The sequence below is a fragment of the Jaculus jaculus genome, chromosome 7 (genome assembly GCF_020740685.1).
Source record: "Jaculus jaculus isolate mJacJac1 chromosome 7, mJacJac1.mat.Y.cur, whole genome shotgun sequence".
NCBI lineage: Eukaryota > Metazoa > Chordata > Mammalia > Rodentia > Dipodidae > Jaculus > Jaculus jaculus.
This window is the reverse complement of record NC_059108.1, coordinates 109,357,004-109,382,215: the sequence shown is the minus strand read 5'-3', so window position 1 is coordinate 109,382,215 and position 25,212 is coordinate 109,357,004. Positions and strand designations below refer to the sequence as shown.

Sequence of the window (25,212 nt, the reverse complement as noted above, 5' to 3'; positions counted from 1 at the left end):
ATCAGCCCCTGGGAGGACCGGGTTCAACATCTCTTATACCAGGGCCTTGCCGGTCAGTAGCACCGCAGTGTGGATTGACACTGGATAGTGGCCAAGGGAGGGCATGGTTCTGCGGGCCTGGGCTCAAAGGCTCCTTCTCTGCCTCCTTCAGAAGTATGGGGCAGCTTACATGCACACTCTGCTCCAAGACCACCTGTCCAGAAGCTTCCACTCACTGCATAGGTGGATAGTCTAGCCTGACAGTCAGGAAGACAGCCTCTGGTGCCAAACCTGGGCCTCCACAGGTGGCTTTCCAGTAGCACTGCCATGGGCTGCGGCAATCCAGACACCTGGGACTGTCTGATGAAGTCCTAATCATGACTTGAGGGTTTGTCAAGGAGGTGTGGGTGATGGAGATGGCCTTGGCATTGGCTTCAGTAGATCCCAGGCTCCACTTCCTGCCAACAGGTGGGTCAGTTGGTATACTAGTAAAAGAGGCAATGCGATGCCATTGGTCAAAAATCGCAGATCACATTATCCTTGACTCCCAAATTTTGCTTAAGTGGAAGGGCATATGGAGAAGGAAACTGAGGCATTGAGGAGAGGGTATGAGAGCAGACACCTTGAATGTCTGAACACCCATCCACAGCAGGCAGAGTCCATATGGTTATCTCACGTGATGGGCTCTTCCAAAGGATGAGCTGTAGGCACTGGGGTACGGAGTGAGCTTCAGTGGTGGTGTTGAGTGAAAGGCAAGGTCGCCAGCAATGTGTGTCCTCTGTGGGCTGCAGAGATGACTTAGGGGTTAAGGTACTTATCTGCAAAGCCTGAGGAGCCAGGTTCCATGATTCCCCAGTAACCATGTAGGTCAGATACACAAGGGGGTACATGTGTCTGGAGTTCACTTGCAGTGGCTAGAGGCCCTGGTGCACTCATTCTCTATTTGTCTCTCTCTCTGCATCTTTTTCTAAAAAATATATTTTTTTAAAATTTATTTGAGAGAATGAGGGAGAGAGAGCAAGAACGAGAGCCAGCATGCCAGGGCCTCTAGCCGCTGCAAACAAACTCCAGATGCACGTGCCACCTTGTGCGTCTATCTTATGGGGGTTCTGAGGAATCAAGCCTGGGTCCTTTGGTTTTGCAGACAAGCACCTTAACTGCTAAGCCATCTCTCCAGGCCTCTCTCTTCATGTTTCTGTCTTTCTCTCTCAAATAAAAAAAATAGTTAAGAAAAACCGTATCATGTGCATAGAGCATGCATAGAGAAATTCACAAGAAACCAATAACCAAGCTTGCCCCTGTGCAAGTGGCCACGTGTGCATGTGAAGATGTTTTCACTGTAGATTCCCTTGTGGGATGTGAGCTTGTGACATTCGTATGTATTTCAAATACATTTACGCCAAGTCTCTAGCATTTGTGAACTTTGTGACAGGGTAAGTCACACCCTCCCTGGGCCTGAGCTGTAAGATCAGGTAAGATATAGGTCACAGTGGAGCTGTGAGGATGAAAACAGGTGGCTAAGAAATCGCCTCTCATAGATTGTACATAGGGAATTGATGAGTGGAGCTTCCAAGCTGGTTTATTGATCATGCTTCAATTACCATCACAGGCTAGACAAGGCCGTGATCTGAGAAACTGTGTCTCAAGGGCAAGGATAGCATCTTTCCCATCTCCATTCCCTGGCACAGCTCTTGGGATGGGACAATGCAGACTTGCAGAGGTGCCTGTTAAGAGTTGGCAGCTGCAAATGCTGAGGTGCCAGAGGACACTGTCCACCAGAGGGCGCCAGCTGCTGCGCGGCCTGCCTGCTCTTCCTGGCACTTCTTGGGCTGCCAGATTTGCTGAGGCCATGAAATACCTTGCTAATTGGTTCCCGTTAGGCTTGTAGGGGCGTCACCAAAAAAGCTGCCGAATGGAGGAACTGGGGGATGTAGCTTAGCGTGTGCCAGGCTCTGGGGCTGTTTCCTCCACACTGTGTGGGGAGGGATGCCGAGCTTGCCTAGCAACTCTAGGGGTAGGCATGCAGTGTGTGCGGGCATGCATGCTGTATATGCGTGTGTGCGTGTGTGTGCGCGCGTGTATGGGCTTGCATGTGCATGTGTGCTTATGTTGTGAGGTCTAACTGAGGTAGCCTCTGCCTGGAAGAGTCACTCAGGAAATGAGCTGAGCCTGGAGCCATCCACACCTTAGCAGCCTACCTTACATTCTCACCCTGGACAGCTCCTGCTCACCCCACTCCTCCATCATTCCACACCTCCCACAGCCCCGTTAACAACCACTTCTAGGGCGGGAGAAGGAAGGACTCTGTGGGAGAACTCATGCCCAGGGTCACCCTTTCCACACTCTCTTCTCGGCAGGATGGCTTCCCTTAGTCCTTGCTGGGCCTGGTCCCATCTCGCAGGCTGTGCCCACCTCCCCAGTTAGGTACACACAGAGGGGCTGGAAGACTCTTCTCTCAACAGCTCCAGGGGGCAGTGTCAAGGGAGCTCGTGGCTCCCAAGTCTTGGATCCAGTCTGCAAGTGGGGTGCTACAGCTATGGTTGTGTCTTCTTGGGACACGGGGGAAAAGGTTCACCCACAGGATGCCTGGATTTTTTGGGTGCTTCTGGGCCAGGAAGGTGCTTGGAGTGGTTGTGGGTTCTGACTTTGGGGTGAATGCCTCTTTACCACTGGTTGCTGATGTGTGGCCTGCATAGTACTTGGGGTTTATAATTATGGGGACAGTACAGTGTGTCTCTGATGCTCAGGAGCACATCCTGTGTGTCAGCACAGCTCTGCACATTCTGCATATGCGGACGTGTGTCATCCTCCTGGGTGACAGGACACCACTTCACTGCAGAGCACGCTTGCTTCATGGATGAAGAGAGTGAGGTCCAGAGAGGCAAAGTCACTCACCCAAAGACACACAGCTGGCAAGTGGCCAAGCTCGGATTTTTTTCAAAAAGTATTTTATTTTTATTTATTTACTTGACAGAGAAAGAGGGAGAGAGAGAGAGAGAATGGACATGCCAGGGCCTCCAACCACTGAAAACCAACTCCAGATGCTTGTGCCCCCTTGTGCATCTGGCTAACGTGGGTCCTGGGAAATTGAACCTGGGTCCTTTGGCTTTGCAGCCAAATGACTTAACCACTAAGCCATCCGTCCCTCCAGCCCCAAGCTGGGACTTTGAAGCTTTGGGTTCATTCAGGCTCACAGCACATCTTCATCTCCCAGATGGGAGAAAAGCCTATGACACAGGAGAAGGTAGCTCGATTCCATCGTGGATACATGTGTCTAGTTTCCAAGGTTCTTGTAAGTCCTGGGCTAGGCAGGCCCAGTATTAGCACTCAGTATAACTGTTAAGAGCAAAGCACTGCGGGTATGGTGGTGCAGACCTTTAATTCCAGCACTGGGGAGGCAGAGGTAGGAGGATCTCTGTGAGTTCAAAGCCAGCCTGAGATGACATAGGGAATTCTAGGTCAGTCTGGGCTACAGCAAGATGCTGCCTTGAAAAAACTAAACAAAGACAAAAACAAAAACTCTGATATGTCTGTGTGTTGCCTTGGAGGCTGTAGTAGGGGGCACATCTGGGTGGAGCCCAGAGCAAGACCTTTCCCTTGTGCCCACAAGTCACTGGAACAGGGCTGGGGCCAACCTGGTCAGGGCTGGTAGTGAGCGTGTGGGGTTTTTGCATGTGGGGAGGCGTGTGTGTGGTGTGGTGTGTGTGTATGAATGTGATCTGTGTGCATGTGCGTGTGTGCGTGTGAGTGTGTGCGAGCTGAGGCTGCTTCACTCCTGGCGCGGCTCGTGGAAGTGGCGAGAAGCTGTGGCTGGCACTTCTGCACTCCATCATCTGTCTTTCATTGTATTTTTGGAGGCAGTCCTCAAAGGCTCAGGCTTGCTGGCTTCCTGCCGGCTCTCCCCGAACCTGGCTTTGAGCGGGAGACTGAATGAGAGCAGCCTCAAAGGGGCCCTGAAGGTGGGGAGGCTGCTCAGAAGGCACCTGCGCGGTGGGGTGTGCCCGGAGTCCGCCGTCTTTGAACAGAAGTGAGCCACAGGTTGCGGCCCAACTGGAAGGGCCGGGAAGGAACTCAGCAGTCAGGGCTTGGGGGCTTACAGAGGGGGCTGGCTCAGCGGGAGGTCGGGCCTGGCTTCTGAGACCCGTGGCTCCGTAGCACGGTGGGCTGTGACGGGTCACCCAGCCACCCAGGACACCACCTCACCCAGTGATGTCACATCATACTCCTCCAGACCCCGAGGACAGGCAGAGAAGTAGTGAACCTAGGCCAGCTGACCAGAGTTTGTGCTTGGAATGGGACAATGGCTCCCAACGGTCGGGCAGATAGGGACCCTGGGCCTTGAGCCGTGGTGCCCTCGGCTGGTGGTGAGGGGTGAGAGGCAGCCTTTCCATTCAGTGCTTCTCTTCCCCTAGCCTGGCAAATACCAATATCGTAGTTGGGGGTGGACTGCCAGCCCCGTGAAAGAGAAATCTTTTCAGTGTTAAGCCACTGAGGTTTCGGGAGCACCTGTTAATGCAGGACAACTTAACACGCTAACAGACAGATATGTGGAGAATCAGGTTGATGAATTTGGACTACAGGACTTCAATGCAAAGCCATTCAGGTAATGTGCCCTGTGACCCAGGGAACCAAATTCATTAACCTAATTAAAATCACAGAATTTATAACATTGAATCTTTGTGGTGAGTCCCATTGCAAGCAGGGGGCGGGGCAGAGAAATTTGAGAAGTGGCTTGAGGGCTAGAGAGATGGCTTAGTGGTCAAGGTGCTTGCCTGTGAAGTTTAAGGACCCTCGTTCGAGTCCCCAGAACCCGCATAAGCCAGATGCATATGGTGGCGCATGCATCTCTCTTGCTCTCTCTCTCTCTCTCTCCGATATAAATAAATAAAATAAATATTAAGAAAGGAAGTGGCTTGCAAGTGCCGAGACTCCACTGCTTATTCTACCTGGCATGGGGGAAGCTTGGAGACAGGGCACTTGGGTGGTGTATGGCAGATGCTTGTCCTTACTTCTCTCACGAGTCCAAGCCAACAGCCCCCCAACCCCACCCTCTGTCCAGGAGGCAGAAGCACTTTGCCTCCAGAGCGCCTCAGGGAGGAGAGGCGGCCTTCCTGGCAATCGCCCTTGCCGTGCACCCCCTGCCCAGGGCACATCCTCAGACCACCAAGCCAGAGACCCTGGAACGGTACCCAGGATCCACATTGGTTAAGCCCTGCGAGATCTAACGGCAGCCCCCAGCCAGGCGGTCTTCTCTCCATCAGCCGAGGCTGTGTTTGAGCAAAGCCCTGACATGATCATTTTGCAGAGATCTGCTGCCCACAATGCCCTGTGACCGAATCTGGAAAGGGAAGGATTGGAGACTCACTGCTGTGTCCTCACAGTGAATTCTTAGATGGAGTCTCCACAGCCCAAGAACAGTTGTCATGGTTGCCTGCTGGCAGAATTTGGGGCAGACACATCTGGGTTTGAGCTCTATAACTGGTCTATAACCTTGAACAAGTTAATACCTCGGAGACTCAGTTTCCCCATCTGGCCAACTTGTTAGTTTTGGATTGTTCTTGATTTTGTAGTGCCTTGAAGTCCAATGATAGATTGTTTATTGAAATCTGGTTTCCTTTGCATGTGTGTGCAGATGTCCACCTTCCACGCACACACATGCAGAGCCCAGAGGGAGACATTAACTACCACCCTTTGTCCCTCTTCCACCTTATTTTCCTGAGATAGGGTTTTCCACTGAGCCTGGGGCTCATTTTTCAGTTAGACTGGCTGACCAGTAAGTCCCAGCAACCCTCTGCTCCTTGTCTCTTCTCAGCACTGGAGCTACAGGCATTTATAGCCATACTTATGTTTTGTTTTATTTTATTTTTCCTGAATGAAGAGAGGTCTTTATACATATTCATATGTGGAGGGTACTTTGAGGCAGGCACATTCCTGAGCATGCTCAGTTCAAGATAGATACTACTGAGGATGCTCAGCAGAGGTCATACTTCAAAAAGAAAAGATGGTGGGAAGGGTCGCCTCCATGTTTGTCCACTCTGCATGGTAAAGTGTGTGTGTGTATGTGTGTGTGTGTTGGGAAAGGGAGGTTTCTTTGGTGCCCTGGGCCCACAGTCCATGGCTTGTGTCCATGTTGCTTAATAAGAACAGGAACTCACTGGTCACTTCTGGCTTTTGTCACCAGTCATTGACCTGTGGGTGTTGGGAGGCTCCAAATTGAGGTTCTTCTATGCTCTTTGGTCCAAATATAGGTTCCAACTTGTGGTGCTTTGATTCAGGTGTCCCCCAATAAACTTAGCTCTTCTGAATGCTAGGTTCCCAGCTGGCAGAGATTTGGGAATTAACGCTTTCTGGAGGGAGTGTATTATTGGGGGTGGGCTTAAGGGTGTGATAGCCAGTTTCCCCTTGCCAGTGTTTGGCACACTCTCCTGTTGCTATTGTCCACCTTATGTGGGCCAGGGGGGTGATGTCCACCCTCTGCCCATGTCATCGTTTTCCCCTACCATCATGGAGCTTCCCCCTCGAGCCTGTAAGCCAAAATAAACCTCTTTTTTTTTTTTTTCCCCACAAGCTGCTCTTAGTCAGATGATGCAATGTGATCCTGACTACAACACAACTTAAGGATGGGCCCCAGTCAGCTACGCAGAGTCCCGAGGACACCAGGGTGCCATAGGTCTCAAGCCTCACGTCCCAGGTGAAAGCCACACAGCTAGTTCCTCAGATGACACGGACTCCGTTCTGGGCTTCTGGAGCATGAGGCATCCTTGCAGTGATATTCCACAGGGAGTTCCAGAAAGCCAAGTGTACATCACGTGAGGACTCTGGTGTGTAGGGTGTCCTCCCTTGTTCCTTCCTGCATCAACATGTCACAAGGATTCTCCAGTTCACATTGCTGGTAGAAATCACCCAACAAGGAGCAGCTTCTGGGAAAAAGAGATTTATTTTGGCTCACAGGGTTGAGGGGAAGCTCCACAATGGCAGGGGAAAACGATGGCATGAGCAGAGGGTGGACATCACCCCCTGACCAACATAAGGTGAACCACAGCAACAGGAGGGTGTGCCAAACACTGGCATGGGGAAACTGGCTATAATACCCATAAGCCTGCCCCCAAACAATACACTACCTCCAGGAGGCATTAATTCCCAAATATCCATCAGCTGGGAAACTAGCATTTAGAACACCTAAGTTTATGGGGGACACCAGAATCAAACCACCACAGTATGTGTTCATAATAACCTGGGTGAGTATTTATAAAGGATAGTTTGGAGCTGGAGAGATGGATTAGCCATTAAGGTGCTTGCCTGCAAAGCCAAAGGACCCAGGTTTGATTCCCCAGTACCCATGTTTTAAAGCCAGATGCACAGGGTGGCACATGTGCCTGGGGTTCATTTGCAGTGGCTAGAGGCCCTTGTGTGCCCATTCTCTCTCTCTCTTTTGTCATTGGTCAGCGGCTATAGAAGTCTGGCCCCTTTGCACCACCCCTACGGAGGGCCAGCCTCAGGCTCCTAAAGAGCAACTTGGTGCCTTCTTCCCTTTCCTTCCCCAAGCAAGCAGTTTCTCCTGCATGAAGTTGTGCTGTATGTAGTCAGGGGAGGGGTGATGTGGGCAGTGCTGTGACCACCACCACACAGCACTAGGTTACACCAGGACCTCTTATCCCGGTGAGACCAGTGTCTACTGTGGTTTATCTGTGGCCCAAGACCACTGCAACCAGATAGTGGACACAAAGTCAGACTCTCCCACTGAGGGGTAGCAGAGGAAAATAAATGCAGGACTAGAAGTTCAATTAACTGGGGTGGTGGATCTCCACTGGACCTCTGGGAAAATTCAAAGGTTGATTCTGGGTCCAGAGACACTGGCTTGGGAATAGGGACCAGGTGTGGGGACCTGCCCAGCCTTAGGAATGTACTCTAGGTCCTTACCGCCGTTGGCTGTGATGCAGGCTGAGCCCTGGGTCCATTTCACTGGGCACAAGGCAGGAATAGAGGCTGTATATGTGAACACTGGCGGAGGGGCTGACCCTTTGGGCTCTGCCTGGTGCTGTATTCCTACACAGTGAGTCTGGAACTGAGTTCTGGGGCAAAGGCCTGTGGGTTTCTTTTTCCCCCCCCTTAGTGGGGGAAGTCTGATTTTGTATCCAAGGCTAGGGTCCCTTGCTGACCTGGTTACCACAGGTCTAGAGGTTCAGTGGTCAGGCTCTGGCCTTGGAGAAGGGACCACACAGCTCAGCCTTATACTGGTTTCCAAATCCAAGGCCCAGACTTCCTTCCTTTCCCCTTCCCACCAGTGGAGTCATCGCCATGTTGCATTGCCGGGAGTTTGAGAAAGACTGACCAGGGTGCCTCTTTCTTTCCTTGCGATGCATCTTTCCTTTAATATTATGCTAAAATTAGACACTGAAGTTTGCTTAGCTCGTGCGAAGAGAGTTTGGAAAGCAGCAGTAACTGTTGAAGTTGGTGTTTCGGTGTGGAGATGACCGCTGCAGGGCCCTTACTTTATCCCTTAAGTACGGTCCCTGTTTGTAGGACTTTCGGTGTCACACAATTCCTCTTGAGGGACAAGATCAGCCTTCCTGTGTGGTGAGTCAGAAGGCTTTTCTAGCAAACCCAGGGACCAGGACAGAGCTCCGCCCACAGGCTCCCTCTGGCCTTTGAAGGAATGTCAGTTCTGCCAGAGAGGACTGGAACAACCTCACTCTCCTTTCTATCCTCTTAGAAGCCCCTGCCCCCCCCCCATCCTATCATTAAAGCCCTGCCTCAATGCACCCCAGTGGGCCTGCTGAAGCAGCTCAGATTTTCTCATGTGGGTGTGAGGAGGAACCTTCTCTCTAACTCTGAACTTCACCTACTGTTTTCCAAGAGGAACTTCATGCAATGGCCTGTAAGGGGTCCTCTATCTCCAGCCAGCCAGCTGGTCAGCGCCCCACCCACAGGTTGCCTTATAAACAGGAAAGACACCAAAGCATCCTCAGATCTTTGTGTTTTCAGGGATGGGTTGGACATGAACGCGTTGGAGGCATCCTTGGATAAATGCCATTTAAGTGCAGATGAATGAAGGCTTGGATTCTGAGCAGAGTGGTTTGGTTGAGAGAGCTGAGCACAGGACAGAGGGGAAGCATCCTGGTCTGTGTTCTCCACCCTGGAGTTGGGTTGGCGCATTTGGCAATGGATGGAGGGGGATGACGTGTCACATGTGCACTTTACCTTCTCATCCATGTGCTTACATATTCCATGCTAGACAAGTCATAGAGTCATGGGCCAGTGCTGAGAGAAGCTCAGGGAGGAACAGGAAATGGATGTTCAGCCTGGTCAGTGATTGGATTGCGAGTAATGAGACAGAATGCGAAGGGGTGAGGTGCAACTCGACATGTTTGATTGAAGGGTTTGGTAGATTCTTATAACTTCAATTGAGCCTGTTGAGTTTTTTTTTTTTATAAAATTTTTTATTTATTTATTTGAGAGCGACAGACACAGAGAGAAAGACAGATAGAGGGAGAGAGAGAGAATGGGCACACCAGGGCTTCCAGCCTCTGCAAACGAACTCCAGATGCGTGTGCCCCCTTGTGCATCTGGCTAACGTGGGACCTGGGGAACCGAGCCTCGAACCGGGGTCCTTAGGCTTCACAGGCAAGTGCTTAACCGCTAAGCCATCTCTCCAGCCCGAGCCTGTTGAGTTTTATGGCACATGTGTGCCCACACATGCGCATGCGCGCACACACACACACACACACACACACACACACCTTAGAAACATCTCCCAAGGACATTGGAGCAAACAGGGACACAGTCTGCCTACGGTTCCCACTGGAGGGTTAACTGGTTGTCTTGAGTTCCAACAGCTCTACTGGGACCAATTTGCTCACCAAGTCTCCGATTTTGTTGCTTCTGGATTGGACTTTAAAAAAATATATAAAACCTCAAAAATAAAACTATGCAACACACTACATAAAAAAACATGTACTCTGAGTCAAATGTAAACACTGAGCAGTCATTTTTATAAAGTACAAGCTTTATAAGGTTGCCAAACTGCTTCTTGGTTGGTTTTAAAAATTGAAGTAGAAGCCACTTGGGTGAAAAATATTCCACAGAGGCAATTCTCAGACATCTGAATTCCTGAGTTGACTTCACAGAGAAGTCAGTGTCTGTGGACAAGAGCTTTATGGGCAAGACTGGCTGGAGGGAGTCTCTGGCCAGCAGGGACCTTGGGTGGACACTATGCATGATCATCTGCTCCAGTAGACCCCTCAACCATCACCGAGATGTCATGCCCAAGTCTTGTCAGCGTCCTGGTTTTCCCATCCTGCATTTCTCATGTCACATGCACATGTCCCAAATGTGTAGAAAGATAACAGAAAGAGCCACCCTCCATTCTAAACCCACCAAGATGAGGAACTGAGGGTGGGGACTGTGAAGACTATAGTTTTTTTAAAAACTTATTTATTTATTATTTTGGTTTTTCAAGGTAGAGTCTCACTGTAGCCCAGGCTGACCTGGAATTCACTATGTAGTCTCAGGATGGCCTTGAACTCCCAGTGATCCACCTACCTCTGCCTCCTCAGTGCTGGGATTAAAGGCATGTGCCACTATGCCTAGCTTTATTTAATTTATTCATTTGCAAGCAGGGAGAGCGAGAGAGAGCGAGAAAGAGAGAGAGAGAGAGGGAGAGAGAGCGAGAGCAAGAGAGAGAGAGAGAGAGAGAGAGAGAGAGAGAGAAATGGGCTCACCAGGGCTTCTAGCCACTGTAAATGAACTCCAGATGCATGCACTAATTTGTGCATTTGGCTTTACGTGGGTACTAGAGAATTAAACCTGAGTTGTTAGACTTTGCGGGCAAGTGCCTTAACCACTGAGCAATCTCTCTAGCCCAAGACTACAGTCTTAAGGGCTGCTTTGGAAGTGTTCTAATAAAAGATCCATCTCCAAAGACTGTAGTTCTAGGTGTCATCTTCTTCTACCTCTCCTTTCTCAACTATCTCTTTTCAGCTCTTAGAAATGATTAATGAGGGGCTGGAGAGGTGGCTTAGTGGATAAGTGCTTGCCTGTGAAGCCTAAGGACCCTGCTTCAAGGCTCAATTCCCCATGACCCACGTTAGCCAGATGCACAAGGGGGCGCACACATCTGGAGTTTGTTTGCAGTGGCTGGAAGCCCTGGCGCACCCACTCGTCTCTCTCTCTCTCTCTGCCTCTTGCTCTCAAATAAATAAACAAAAAAAGTTTTTAAAAAAGAAATGATTAATGATTGAATCACTCATTTTGGGACCAATTTCTAAGCATCCTGGGGCCTCAGGGTCATTATTGTACTGAGGACATTGTTGGCCTGGGTTAGAGGCATGTTGGCATAGAATTACCACCATCTGACCTCTGGAATGACTCAAAAGGCACCATAGTGCTGAGAAGAAGTGACAGAGGAGTGCTCAGCGCTGAAACATCTCCATCACACCAAAGGAAGGGTAGGACTCCTTACAACGTGCTCCTCCAGACACAAAATGGCCTGGATATCCATGACCTCACAGTGCCTGACACTACCTATAGAAGACCATCATAAGGAGAAAAAGATGATGACATCAAAATGAGAGAGAATAATTGAGAGGGGGAGGGGATATGATGGAGAGTGGAGTAATGAAGGGGAAAGTGAAGCAGGGGAGGGAATTATCATGGTTTATTGTCTATAATTATGTAAGTTGTCAATAATAAAAAAAATTCAAAAAGGAATTGCCACCATCCATTTTCTCATGTCCTCCTGAGAGCAAGCTTACATATTGGCTTTGCTGACTGACCCCAGAATTTAGGGAATCAGAGCAGTGTGATTTTGAGGGAATTGGACAGAACAGTTTTTTAATAAAACATTGTGGGTATGTATGTAAGTTTTATCATCTCATCTTTTGTTCTATCTCCAAAATAATTGGACCATGTTAAATAAATCAAAACAAAAAACCAACCAGAACTGTAGTGGAGTTCATGGATGGTTTGAGAGCAGATGGATTAAAGGGATTCTCTAGCTACCACTGATGGCCTAGAGGTTGAAACACTCACTAGCAAGGTTCAAGCATCAAGATATGTGGATAGGAAAAGGAAGAACTTGAAGAAGCCTGTGGAATGCTGTGAGGTCTGTGCTGGGCTGCCATGTGCTAGCACTGCCTGTGGGAAACAGTGCAGGCAGCTCCGATTGGGCTTCTGGAAGGTCATATCCACCTGAAGATGTCACATTTTCAAAGAATGATCCAAGTCTGGTTATGGATGAGCTTGTAAAAAATATTTTTTTATCTATGTATGAGAGAGAGATTGAGAGAGAGAGAGAGAGAGAGAGAGAGAGAGAACAGCATGCCAGGGCCTTTAGCCATTGCAAATAAACTGTATATGCATGTGCCACCATGAGCATCTGGCTTATGTGGGGTACTGGGAAATTGAACCCAGGTCCTTAGGCTTCACAGGCAAGTGCCTTAACCACTAAGCCATCTTTGCAGCCCCTCGATGAGCATTTTGCTGATGAAAGTGCTGTCTCCCAACTCTTTCCTCAGCCTCTTGGGGGCATTCGTCTTGGGGTTGATCGGCCATGGCCAAAGATAAAAGTGGTAACTGACCAATGGGACAAATAGAGGACTTTATTGAGAGTGAATTCCCTGAGCACCGCCCCTTCAGCATGTAGACTATGAGCCGGTAACTGGGGTTCTAGAATCCTGGCTCCATCCGCAGGCTCTTGTAGCCACTGTGTCATATAGGTGGTGTTATCTACTAATAAGTGGGATTAAGTAGCTTTTGTGAAGGAGTTGGGGGGGGCATATGAAAGCTTTACTCTTTTACTCAATTTTTATTTCTCTATCTATCTACTTATTTATAATTATTATTTTTGTTTTTCAAGGTAGGGTCTCACTCTGGCTCAGGCTGACCTGGAATTCACTATGTAGTCTCAGATGACCTCGAACTCATGGCGATCCTCCTATCCCTGCCTCTTGAGTGCTGGGATTAAAGGCGTGTGCCACCACACCTGGCTTTCTATTTTTTTATTTGGAGAGAGAATGGCCATGCCAGGGCCTCTAGCCACTACAAACTCACCCAAGATGCATGCACCATCATGTGCACCTGGCTTACGTGGGTTCTGGGGATATCAAACCTGGGTCCTTAGACTTCATAGGCAAGCTCCTTAACAGCTAAAGCATTTCTCCAGCCCAGCTTTATTCTTTATACAACCTTTGCTTCAGGATTGAACATTTCCTTTAGAAAAGTCACCGGCAAAGAGGGACACCGTGAAGCAGCCCCATTCCAGGCATGGTGTTAAGCCCCCAGCCTTCCCTGTCCTTCACCCTTTCACCTCTTGCATTTACCACCATTTTTGTACATTTCAAAGTGAGGCTCAAATGTTCTCATGCGCTGACCTCCCCCTCCTTTATCATACTCACCCATTCACAGCTACAGCTCATTTGAGTTTTAACTCAACTTTATGAGGAATTTCATTTTATATCTTAGCTCAGGAAGCATTTATGTTTCTAGGGACTAATTTAGATTTTTTTTTTTTCCATGCCTCTCAAGCAGCTGAGTCTGGATTAAAAGGAGTCCCTATGTGGTCATTGTCATAAGTGTGGATGCCTCAGAGAACTCTAGGGTTGTGAAGTTATGGACAGCAACGACCACTGTTTTATGTTGTCTTTTTTTTGTTTCTTTTGGGCTTAGAAATCTGATGACATAAATGCTGAATATCATTGGTCAAAACAAAAACATCAACTCAAGGTTGAGAGAGGCTGAGGACCTTGTCTAAGACCACACAGCTAGAGAACAAAGCCAAAACCTCAGTCCTAGCCCCGTCTCCAGCCATTTGCTGGACCAACATAATGGTTAGAGCTTACCAATTACCACCATCCTGGAATCAGAAGTATTAAAATGAGATTCAGATTATGTGTACCTAAAGCCCCTTCGCTCCAAGGAGGCTGGTGTTTCCTTAGCTCATGCTAATGACCTCATACATTTTTTTTTAAAGACCGTAAAGATGGGGAGAAAGCTATAAACTATATCCGCAATGTTAGGTGTATTTAGAAACATGTAGTGCATTGATTGGTTGTTCTGGACACAGGTCAAACTATGCATCTTGACGTCAATCCCAACTATTTAATAAAGGAGCTTTATGAGAATAGAGGAGATTAGCTATGGAGATTTTGTTGATTTCTTTTTTCCTACTGACTTATTTCTAAGACTCAGGTTTTGCTTTACAATCAATCACGTTGACAAAAAGGGAAAGAAGACACACACACACACCAGTGTTACAAAACCTTGTATTAATCATTTCCCTTCACTTTCAATATAACGTTGATATGAAATATAGCCATGATTCTTAGTTCCCTGGGAGGAAATGAGTAATAAATACATTGTAGCAAGTTTAGACAAGGGTGTTCCACTGGTAACAACATTTGAAAACTGTACACTTGCAAAGAACAGCATCTTCAAACATTAGTATATCTGTATATCAGTAAAGCTTTTACATGTAACAAACATGCTCTTTCCATATATGACAAATTTAAAAAATATGCATTGCTTGGCAACATGAACTAGGCAAAAATATTTCTTTGTTCACTAACTTTTTACAGGAAAACAGGACGAAAGGCATGCGTGTACAATACGGATGCCTGCCCGGGGCATGCAGCACGGGACAGCTTTCTGAAAGTCAGCTTACATTAAGCATAAATACATGAGGGTTATATATTAATAAGGGAGGAAGTCTTCTGTTTGACATTATTAACATTCCTGTTTTTCTTCCTATTCCTCCCAGAGGAATACACATTCACCTTTAAGTCAAGATAAAGGAATTACAAAAAAATAAAACTCACTTTGCAAACATCTCTGATGACTTGTAAAAAAAAAAAAAAGAACAAGAAGAACAAGGAAAAAATAAAACACGTTAGTGTCCTCACAGCTCCGTGTGCAAATTATCCTGCGGGTTCTTCAGGGAGAGAGGCATCTACCCAACCCATTTCCTCCCCTCTCTGCCCGGGGAGCTGCAGGCCCACTGTTGAGCCCAGCTCAGCCCAGGCTCTGGGGCACACACATCTGCCAACCTTGCACTGGCAGGAGCTACTAGAGGTTCATTAGAACAAAAGACCCGGAGAAGGCTCCCATCCTGGAAAAGGCAGCCAGCGACGCCTCAAAAGAAAACTTGGTTTTCCTCAGTGTCGCTTCAGAAGACGAAGGGGAGATGGGGGGCGGGGAGGGAGGCAGCCGCAGCAGCTCCAAAATCCGGAGCCCCAGAAAGGGATCCCTCCCCTCCGCCCTCCCCCCATGATCCACCCAGGATTTGAGAGCTTGGTGCCCACAGAGGTGCCCTCGGGCAGGCAGACCCAGCGGCGTCTTACCTGGCTGGCTCATGGTTACAAAGTGAAAGTCAAAAGCACGTGGGGGGGGGGGGGAAGGGGGGAACAACCCAACGAGAACATATCAGCAGCAATGTTTCATGTCTTGTACACAGTTCGTGTGTTTCTCCCTACTGTTTTCTGGTAAGAAACCACTATGAATAAAAAGCACCAATATAACATCACACATGATAATGATACTGTAGAAAAGCTCTGTGCCTGAGCGGCTGCTGAGGCGCATTGCTTAGATGAGAACAGGGTGGAGGGAACCATTTAGTGAAATAGATTTTACTCTGAGGTTTTTTTTTTTTTTAAACTGTTTACTATTTAATATAAAACAGCTGCATTGGGGGGGAGGTCAATGGGCAAATACAAAAAAAGGCACTGCCGCTTTATTACTAAAGATCTGACTTCACAGCCTGATGCATGCAACTGTTTGATTTCTTTTATAAATAAAAGTATCTTGCTTTAGGATTTTTAAATTGAGCTGTACACCTGCAGTCAACACAGAACTCAAAACAAGGTGGGGACAGGCTCCTAAAATTCATCAGAACACAACTTAAAAAAAATTAAAACACTAATATAGCAAAACACAACTGAGTAGATAAATCTATACAGTCAATGAAAAATAAGCTTTTCTTTTTCTTTTTTTTAAAAAAGAATTGTGTTGTCATTAATAACAGACTTTATCATGGTTACCAGCCATAGCAAGTTAATAAGTAACATATCCAAAATAATATCTCTAATAATCAGATAACCATTGCTTCTATATTCAATGGAGGAATAAATAGAAATTCAGATTTGCAAATACTTCAAGGTCTTCTTCCTTTTAAAGGATTCATGCTAGTGTGATTGTGTTCACAATCCGTCTTCTGATAACACGAGTCTTTATGGATGTATGTGTTTTGCAGGAGATCCAAATGCTTTCTCCTTTCTCTATGAGACGAGCAAGACCATTGTTTCTCTCCTCTCCATTCACCTTCTCAGCATCCTCGAAACACATCCTCAAACCCTCTGGCCTTACCTCGGACCTTCAACATTTTGACCAATGCTTCTTGCCTTACATGTGATCGTCCATCCAAACACATTCCCCGACATTAAGCTCGTTTAGAGAAGGGATGTGAGGGATGAATGTTAATGGCACTTGGTTCAAAATCTCAACTAAAAATGTTGCCTCTTTCTGCACATGGATTTGCATCGGTAGGACTTAGTCACCCAAGTAGAAGGCTGAGCCTTTTTGTTTTTTGTTTTTTTTTTTTTTTTTTGGTTAATGCATTGCACAAGATTATGGATCCAAGCTCTCTGTGCTAAGAGCTCAATCTGGTTAAGGTGCTGTCAGCTTTTTGGATTGGAAAGGACTTCCACACTCTGCAGCAGTGCGCCAGGCTGGGATGGGTGTACATTTTTAATCGCCAAAGTAAAAGAAAGTTGTGTGGATTTGATTAAGGCCTGCTACATCTGTGTGCACCTCATTAACTTAAAAAAATAACCATAGGCAAAGTGCAGTGATTTTCATGGTCTGATCTCTTTAATTTGGACTCTGACTTCACTTTTTTTTTTTTTTTAAAGGCACCAGTCTCACCCATTTAATAAACAGGCTTTATATTGTCTCTCTGATCGTGCGTCTGGCTGAGCATTCATACCATCATTTACACAACCCAATTTTCCAGTGCAGAGCACAATTCCTTTTTGATTTCCTCTAATACCCTCCATTGCATCCCATTCTGAAACACTGTCTTTCTTGCCCTTAAGAAATAGAGCTATTACTTTGTGGTACCACAGTTAATCTCTCACTGTGTAATGAGTGAATGTGTGTGTGCACTTCGCCCCCTGCCCCTTTCTCTATGGCTAGATAAGTCAGCCAACACTACAGAAATGCTGCACAGAGACATCACTCCTATCATGAGATTAACCTTTCCTGCGTCAGCTTTCGGGTTCTCCCCTTGGATGGTGGGACTGGACCGTTAAGGCCACCGCCATGTCCTCATACTTTCTGACACTTGCTGACAGACCCTTTCCGACGCTACTAGGTCATTCTTTCCTCCTTTTCCCAGCAGGGAATGAGTGAAGGAGATACAGCCCCCCAGGCTCATGTTCCTCGCTGGAAATGTTCCAAACTCTTCATCTGGGTGTTAGACCCATACAAAGGAAAAACCACCCATCCTGGCGTTTCCTGTGGACCTCGTGCCTGCCTGTCTGTGGTGAACAGGAGGGGAAGGATGAAGCCGGTTTGCAGGGTGGGAAGGAAGAGAGGCGCCTTTGGATGAAATGCAAATCCAGCCCAGAAAGAGGCCGTGAGGTTTGTTTAGAATCTCTGGGTGAGCTGTGAGCAAATCCATAAGTGATCACGTGGTGCCATCATTCTTGTGCCCTTGCCTAGTGCTGTGCCCATCCTGGCCACACTCTTGTCCTTCAGATCCACCCACACACTCCTCCTACCTCGTGGTGAAAGACAACAGCCGAGGCCTACTGACTATGTCCGTCTTCCCGAGAAGCAGAGCTTGGCAGCTGTTTTAAAAGACAACCCCGCTGCTTTCCATAAGAATGGATGAGACAACACGAACCCATGACAAGAGTCCTTTACAAAACCATCATATGGAGAGAAGTCCTACCCAAATTCTTTATGCGGTATGTACCCTTTAAAATTCGTATGTAAACAATACACAAATCAAAGTTTATCTGAAATTTTGCTGGAGGGAGGTTCTTCCTCTTGCCCCTGTTGCCACGCAGGCCCTCTCCTTGGGTGTTTCAAGCAGGGGCTTTGGGGAAATCCAATCAGGGGAGGCATAAACAGGCCTGCCACCATCTTGCTTTGGTCACTGGTATCTGCCGTCTTCTGCGGCCCAAGTGTGAAGCCAGGCTCACGGAGAAGGCTCCCCAGAGGTTAGGGCTTCTGCCTCCCTCCCGAGTCTCTTGCATCTCTCTCATAGCAGTACTCTTCCCCCGCCCCCCTCGCCATCCAGGAAGCCACTAGCATCCCACTACCCCCTCTCAGTCTTTCCAGTACCCCCAGAGACCCACTTCCCACCCTGCACACCATCCCATCCCATGACAGAAACAAATGACAGCATCACCAATCCCAGGTCTACTGTTAGGTTTACAAGGATGACCTACGCTCTCACAAAATCAAAATGGGTGAGGGACCAGGGGAAAGAGGCTGCAAAGTATCTTGGAGGATTCAATGCAACCCTGAAGATGGCTGACACTGGGCCCGCAGCAGTCGATTTCACGGCCAGCGCGGTCACTCTCATCTTCAGTTTCTAGATTGTGGAGGTCCGGTCAACCCCGTCTGGGAGAGAAGGAAGAACAGAAAGGGCACAGCTAAGCAAAACAGCTCTGGGTCAGCCCACTGACAGCAGTGCCAACACCCTGGGCATCCTCGTCTCAGAGGTGATGAGGACTCACTCACTCACTCACTCACTCATAGGCCCGCCCACAGAACACCTGGGGATCAGTAGCTCTTTTTCTTTCTTCTTTTCTTCTCATCCTCCTCTTTCTCTTCCTCCCTTCCTACCCCAGTCCTCCTTCTCCTCTTCTTTTTTGGCCAGGAGCTAAGATAAAATGACCTAATTCTCACCTCTCCAGTGCTCACGTTCTAGGTAGGAGGCAAACAGACATCCCGACAATGATGTCATGAGTGATGGCTGCTCTAAAGGAGTATGCGCGGAGACGGTACGTACACGGAGACAGGAGTGTTCACATTGACTTCGGAAGTCAAAGATGGTTTCATAGAGGCAAAATGACTTTTGTGGACGGTGCTGGGAGGAGAAAGCGTGTGCCAGGCAAAGAGAAGGCAGCAGAGGATGATGGGGGAGAGGGCAGGGCATGGCACACACAAAGTGGGATGGTGGGATCAAGGGGTGTGCCTGGGCTTGAGGTTGATGATGAAGGGCAGGGGAACAGATGGCAGGAGACAGGGGTGAAAAGCCAGGCAGGGGCCGTAGGAGACACCCAAGTGGACCTGCTGAACTTATAGTCCTTTCTTTGGAATCATCGTCTTTCTCTTACTTCAGGTTCCCAGCGAGAGGCTGGGGATGAGGTGGCTGTGATCTGCCTCTAGATATATCTGGTCCAAACTGCATTTCAAGAATCTGACCAAGGGCAGAAAGAAATACCTGAGGCAGATGGTGTGGGCATCTGAAGAGCACGAGGCTGCCCAGAGTCTGCACCCTTGCTTGGCATTTTCACAGAATCGGAGGAGCCAGGCTACCAAGCAGCACACGTGCTCTTGGGCGACGAGTGGGGCGGACAGCGGGGCCGCCGACAGCCGCTTGCCCCCCTTCCAGCCTCCACTTCCCACTGGGGTTCTAGCGCAGCCCTCCGAGGCAGACCCAGGGCCTCATGCAAGACCCCGAACAAGCAGTCGTGGAATTACAAGTGGTCATGAGCTCTGGGTTTAGAATGGCTCCTTTGGCAAGTGTCAGATGGTCTGAAGAAGGATAAGGCTAGTGGATGAGGGTCACCGAAGAGGCCCCTGGGCTGGCGCGTGTGGAGCTGAGAGTGGGCTTATTCAGTGAGCAGAGGCAGAGATGTGGATGGTGGTGATAGGAGAGGCAGATACAGGAGAGGGTGATGGGGAAGAGATTGGGGCACACACAAAGTGGGGTGGTGGGTACCAAGTAGAGGGGCAGGAGGTGGGCCCTGAGGTTGCAGATGAAGGGTGGAGGACCAAGTGGACTGGCTGTTACAGAAGCAGATAAGATGGTGGCCAGAGACCACTAGACAAGGGCGAGCTGCAGTGTGCCTTCCTGGCTTTTCCCAACCCAAGAAGCCAGCCGGTGTGAGCAGTCCAGGCCTCACTTTGGCCAACCTGACCTAAGGAGAGGGAAATCTTTAGCTACTAAGCAGGACTCGTGGAGAGAGGAGTGCCAGAGCATTCCAGGGAAAGTTAGGGACCTAAGTGACGTGGGATTAAAAATGAGCCCACTGCATGGATTTCCTGGCCTACTTGCCAGTGATACCATGTTGGCAACTCTGCCTGCCAGCTGGGGCTTGGAGGAGAAATGCTTCCTTAATTGAAGTTTTTACTGGATAATTATAGGATCACATAGAGATGTAAGAAATGATCAAGAGATGGCAGAAGTACACTGCCAGGTTTCCCCTAGTGGTGACAATTTGCAAAGCTATAGCATTGCATCACAACGGAGATACTGACCTTGATACAACCCGTTAATCTTACGTAGATTTCCCCCGGTTTTGCCTGTACTCATGTGCGTATGTGCCCATGTGTAAGTTCTGCGTAGTTTGGGGAGAGCTTTTGAAATAGGGAAGTGACAGGCCCCCTGAGTCTCTAAAGCATTGCATTATCATTCCTAGCCCACAGGTGTGAACTCCTAATTACTAACTTCTCCCTTCCTATAACATCACCTCGAGTTTCCTGAGACGGGGGTCTGCACTGGTAATGGTCTTGGGGAGCCGGGGTGTGTGCAGGGATCTCTGTCATGAGGAGGTAGAAAGGCCCTTGCCGCTTCTCTAGAAGGGTAGAACACTCTTGGCTGCGCTTTCTGGCAATGTATACACATTACTTCTAAACCCTCCTAGTTGTGAAAGCACAGTGCTGGGAGTGTGAAAATCTCAACTAACTCATCCCTAAGGTACTGAATTCCAACTCCGTGACACATCTTCTAAGGATGACGGTGTTCATCTATGAATACGAAAGACCAGACTCACCCTAGTTGTGCCGTCTGCACACTGACAGCTGGGCGGGGGGCATCACACAGAGACAAGAACCGTAGGTTTTATGGTTATTGCGACTAAGTTCCAACTAGTGCAAGCTCAGTGCCTTCAGAGAAAACTTACGCAAAGTCTTCATAGAGATGACAGTGCAGTTGTTCAGTCCCAGGTAAGGGCTTAGTAGGGAAAGGAGGAAGGGAGAGCAGGGGCAGTGTGCCTGTCAGACTCTCTGGGGATGGACTCTGAGCTCCTCTCTACCTTAGTATGATTGTCCCTAGACTGTCAGTAACAGAGCGTGGCGCCTCCCTTCTGTGACACACAAAGCCCTTCCACTGGAGGAAGACAACAGCCAGGCCTGGTGAGTTACCATCCCAAACAGGAATACTGTGGACCACACACCCTGAGCAAAGCCCAGACATCCCAATGAAAACGTCTCAGAAAGATCCACAAACCAAGATGGCAAAGGTGTTTCCACCAGAGTGCTCTTGTAGAGGCGCTTCAGGCAGAGAAGAGATGGGGAAGGAAGGCTGAGAGAAAAGTGGCGGCAGGTGCCAAGGACTCGAAAGAAGAGCAGAGATGCCTGCACCAAAGGACCAGCATGGTCATCTGGGATGCCTTGTCCCGGGAACTTGACAGCGTCCTCCTTCCTTCCTGAGTCATGAGCGGAGCAGAGCATGAAGTTCCTCTTCCCTCTCCCTAGCTGTTTGTCTTTCTGTAAAAATGATTTAACTTGTTGGCATTGGGGCAGCTGATATGGGCTGGCTGGCAGAGAGGCGCTGTCATAGTGGAAGTGTACCCTGGCACTGTGCCAGGCTAGGCCACCCTGGACTTGATTTACAACTTCTGCCCAGGAAGCTGCTTAAGAGGCTTCCCACCAGACGTGATTATTGAGAAAAAAAATAGGGCAATAAAGAAGGCTTATAAGATTAATAAGATGAAAACACTCACAAAACCCCATAAGTTCCGAGTGGTATTCTGTAAAAAATAGAATGACAGGCTGAAAAGAAAAATATGAAGTCTTTTCAATGAAAACTTCCCTTGAAGAAAGAGTAATTGGCATTCTTGCCACAAACGATGATAATGGTAGTTCTTAACAGTTTGATAAGACTTTCCAGAATGGCAATTAACTGAGATATACATTAGGCCTGGGGGACTCTCGTACAGTAAAACACAGAGCCTGGCTCCCCTCATGGCTTGTGGTCATGGGGCGAGAAGGCAGGGCTGGGCATTTCATCTCAGTGGAATCCCAGGCTGCGGCCTTGGACACCTGGCTCGTTTCGTTCTGTGTAATGCTCTCAAGGCTCATCCATGCACTGGTACTACTTTGCCTTTTAAGGCTGGCTGCTATTCATTCAACTGAATGGCCATGCCACGGCTTGTGGGCCCATATTTGGGTGGTCTCCCATGGTTCACAAGGGGGTGTGGACATGGCAGAGAGGAGGAGCTGGTGGCACCTGCCTCCCAATGATGAAGGGAAAGTTCTGGTATCCATGTGCCAGCAGGGGGATTCCTAGAACCCCAGGGGAGGTCATAGAGAGCCTAAGAATTTTGCCTTAGATGTTTTTCTGAAGACCTGTGAAATCCCAGTGGCCCTCCTAGTACAGAGGTGGTGGGTGGAGTTCCAGGCCTCCTCTCTGCTTCACGCAGGATATTTCCTTACTGTCTGGGTTTAGGACAAGATTGCATTTGCACACAGTTTTTAGTGTGTAGAGACTAAATGTCTCAAAGCCAAGAGGCCCGCAGACAAAGTTCTTGGGAGCAAGTAGCTGACAACAGCTTTTCTGCCCACCGCCGCCAGAGGGCGCACTGCTGGGTTCGCAGGAGGTTGGCAGGAAGAGCTGGACATTTCACCTCCTCTCCCATGACTGCCAACTCTCCACAAATGTGTAGGTCTGGAGAAGGGCATGGAAAGTCAAGCCAGGAGGGTGCTGAAGCCCCCAGGACAGCTTTAAGTGCTGGGTGGGGGGGTGGCATGCTGCAGGCCAGCCTGATGGAGGTGAGGGACGGCTGTCTAAGCAAGCACCCTGGGGGACCCATGTTCCTGGCTCCAGAGCAGGCATGAGGGTGTATCCAATCTGTGTGCCTGTCACATGGCAAAGGACAGCCCAGACAGCTTGGGGCTCCAGGTGTCATGCAAGCCGTTTGCAACAGGGAGATATAAAAACAAGCAGGGATCTTTGTTTCAAACGTTCTATTTTTAGAGCACGATGGGATACGCTTGGCCCAGACTGGGGGATCCAGGGCCGAGCAGGAACGTAGCCAATACCGTGGGGGTTGTTCCCACAGAAAAGCCGCGTCTTGTGTGCGTCTGACGCCCACAGTGTTTGGCTAGGACCACTGCTGTAGGCTTCCAACGCGCACTGGGGGCGGGGCTTCCATGGAGAGGGGCATGACGTTGGCCTCGCTGGCTTCCAGGTCCCTGACTCACAGCTCGACTCCCAGAAAAGGAGTTGCGGAGCATGCGGAGATGTAGAGGGATGGGTCCAATGGCACACCAAGCTACTCTCTCCTTGTCCCCTGCCAGCTCTCCTTGTCCCCTGCCCATGCCCCTGAGCTGGTGCCAGGGTGCAGACAGCAGATGGCTAATAGTTGTCCCAGGCATGTGGCAAAGAAGGCATTCAAAGGGGGGGGGCATACTCACCTCCCAGGGCATGCTCAGTCATACTGAGGCACAACGACTCCAGCCTATTGTTGATGTCAGGTTCAGTCACTGGAAGCTGGAATTCTGTGGGGGTGGGGGAACATAGGGTTATGTTGGTAGCAGGGACTCCAAGGACAAGAATGTATGATGTCATCTGGTTCCAGGGTTTGGGTCTGGCGTACCTCCCCCAGGAGGACTCATGGGACCTTCAGGGCTGGTGTGAAGGGTAACCAACCTCTGAGGTCTATTAGACACAGGGGCCACCAAGGACACAGGCCGGCTGAGAGAAAGCTGCTGATTAAAAATAGCTGATCAGGGTTGGAGGGATGGCCTAGCAGTTAAGGCATATGCCTGCAAGGCCAAAGGACCCAGGTTCAACTCCCCAGGATCCACATTAGCCAGATGCACAAAGTGGCACGTACATCTGGAGTTCGTTTGCAGTGACTGGAGGCCCTGCCGTGTCCATTCTCTCTCCATCTCTCTCTTTTTCTCTCTCTGACAAATAAATAAATAAAAACAAACTATTTAAACAAATTGCTGATCACAGCCATAAGCTTCACTCCAGTGGCCTTCCCGTCATCATAAGAGCCTTCTCCCAGCCATGGTCTGCAAGGCCCTGTGTGGCCTCTTGTTCTCTGTGTTCATAAATTCTGCCCTTCCTCTGCTCCACTGCGCGCCCGCTTCTACAAAGGGCCTTTGCACTGCTGCTCCTGGAATGCCGGCCCAAGAATGCTCCTCTGGCTCATTCTTCCCCTGACTTCACAGCTGAGTTTCAACTGTATTTTCCAAAGTACTATACTCCCCAGCACTATACATTTTTTCTCTTTTCTAGTTTAATTTTTAAAAAAAATTTATTTATTTGAGGGGGAAGGAGTGAGGGAAAGAGAGTGAGAGTGAGAGACAGTGGGCATGCCAGGGCCTCTAACTGCTGCAAATGAACTCCAGATGCATACACTTGTGCGTCTGTCTTACGTGGGTCCAGGGGGAATCAAACCTGGGTCCTTTGGTTTTGCAGGCAAAGGCTTTAACTGTTAAGCCATCTCCCTGGCCCTTAAAAATAGTTGTATTTATTTATTTGCAATGAGAGAGAGAGACACACATACAAAATGGGCACGCTAGGGCCTCTAGCCACTGCAAAGGAACTCCAGACACATGTTCCTATTAGTGTATCAGGCTTTACGTGAGTACTGGGGAATGGATCCCAGGTCATTAGCCTTTGTAGATAAGTGTCTTAACTGCTGAGCCATCACCCCAGCCCTCTCCTTTCTATTTTTTTTTTGTTCATTTTTATTTATTTATTTGAGAATGACAGAGAGAGAAAGAGGCAGATAGAGAGAATGGGCATGCCAGGGCTTCCAGCCACTGCAAATGAACTCCAGATGCATGCACCCCTTTATACATCTGGCTAACATGGGTCCTAGAGAATCGAGCCTTGAACCGGGGTCCTTAGGGTTCACAGGCAAGTGCTTAACCACTAAGCCATCTCTCCAGTCCACCTTTCTATTTTTTGAAAATATTTTATGTTTATTTATTTGACAGAGAAAGAGGGAGAGAAAGAGAATGGGTGTGCCAGGGCCTCTAGTCACT

At 48.7% G+C, this 25,212-nt stretch overlaps 1 protein-coding gene across 3 annotated transcripts in view; it reads right to left on the bottom strand.

Moving 5' to 3' along the window:
- Positions 1 to 15,610: 15,610 nt before the first annotated feature.
- The window catches only part of Samd4a (sterile alpha motif domain containing 4A), a 251,393-nt gene continuing 241,791 nt past the window's right edge, over positions 15,611 to 25,212 (bottom strand). For all 3 annotated transcript variants that reach the window (XM_045154100.1, XM_045154101.1, XM_004649204.2), the window contains 2 exons: positions 23,626 to 23,709; positions 15,611 to 18,600 (listed from right to left, as the gene is read on the bottom strand). In XM_045154100.1, the coding sequence (XP_045010035.1) occupies positions 18,572 to 18,600; positions 23,626 to 23,709 (113 nt within the window). In that variant the 3' untranslated portion in view covers positions 15,611 to 18,571. The remainder of the gene's footprint in view (positions 18,601 to 23,625; positions 23,710 to 25,212) is intronic.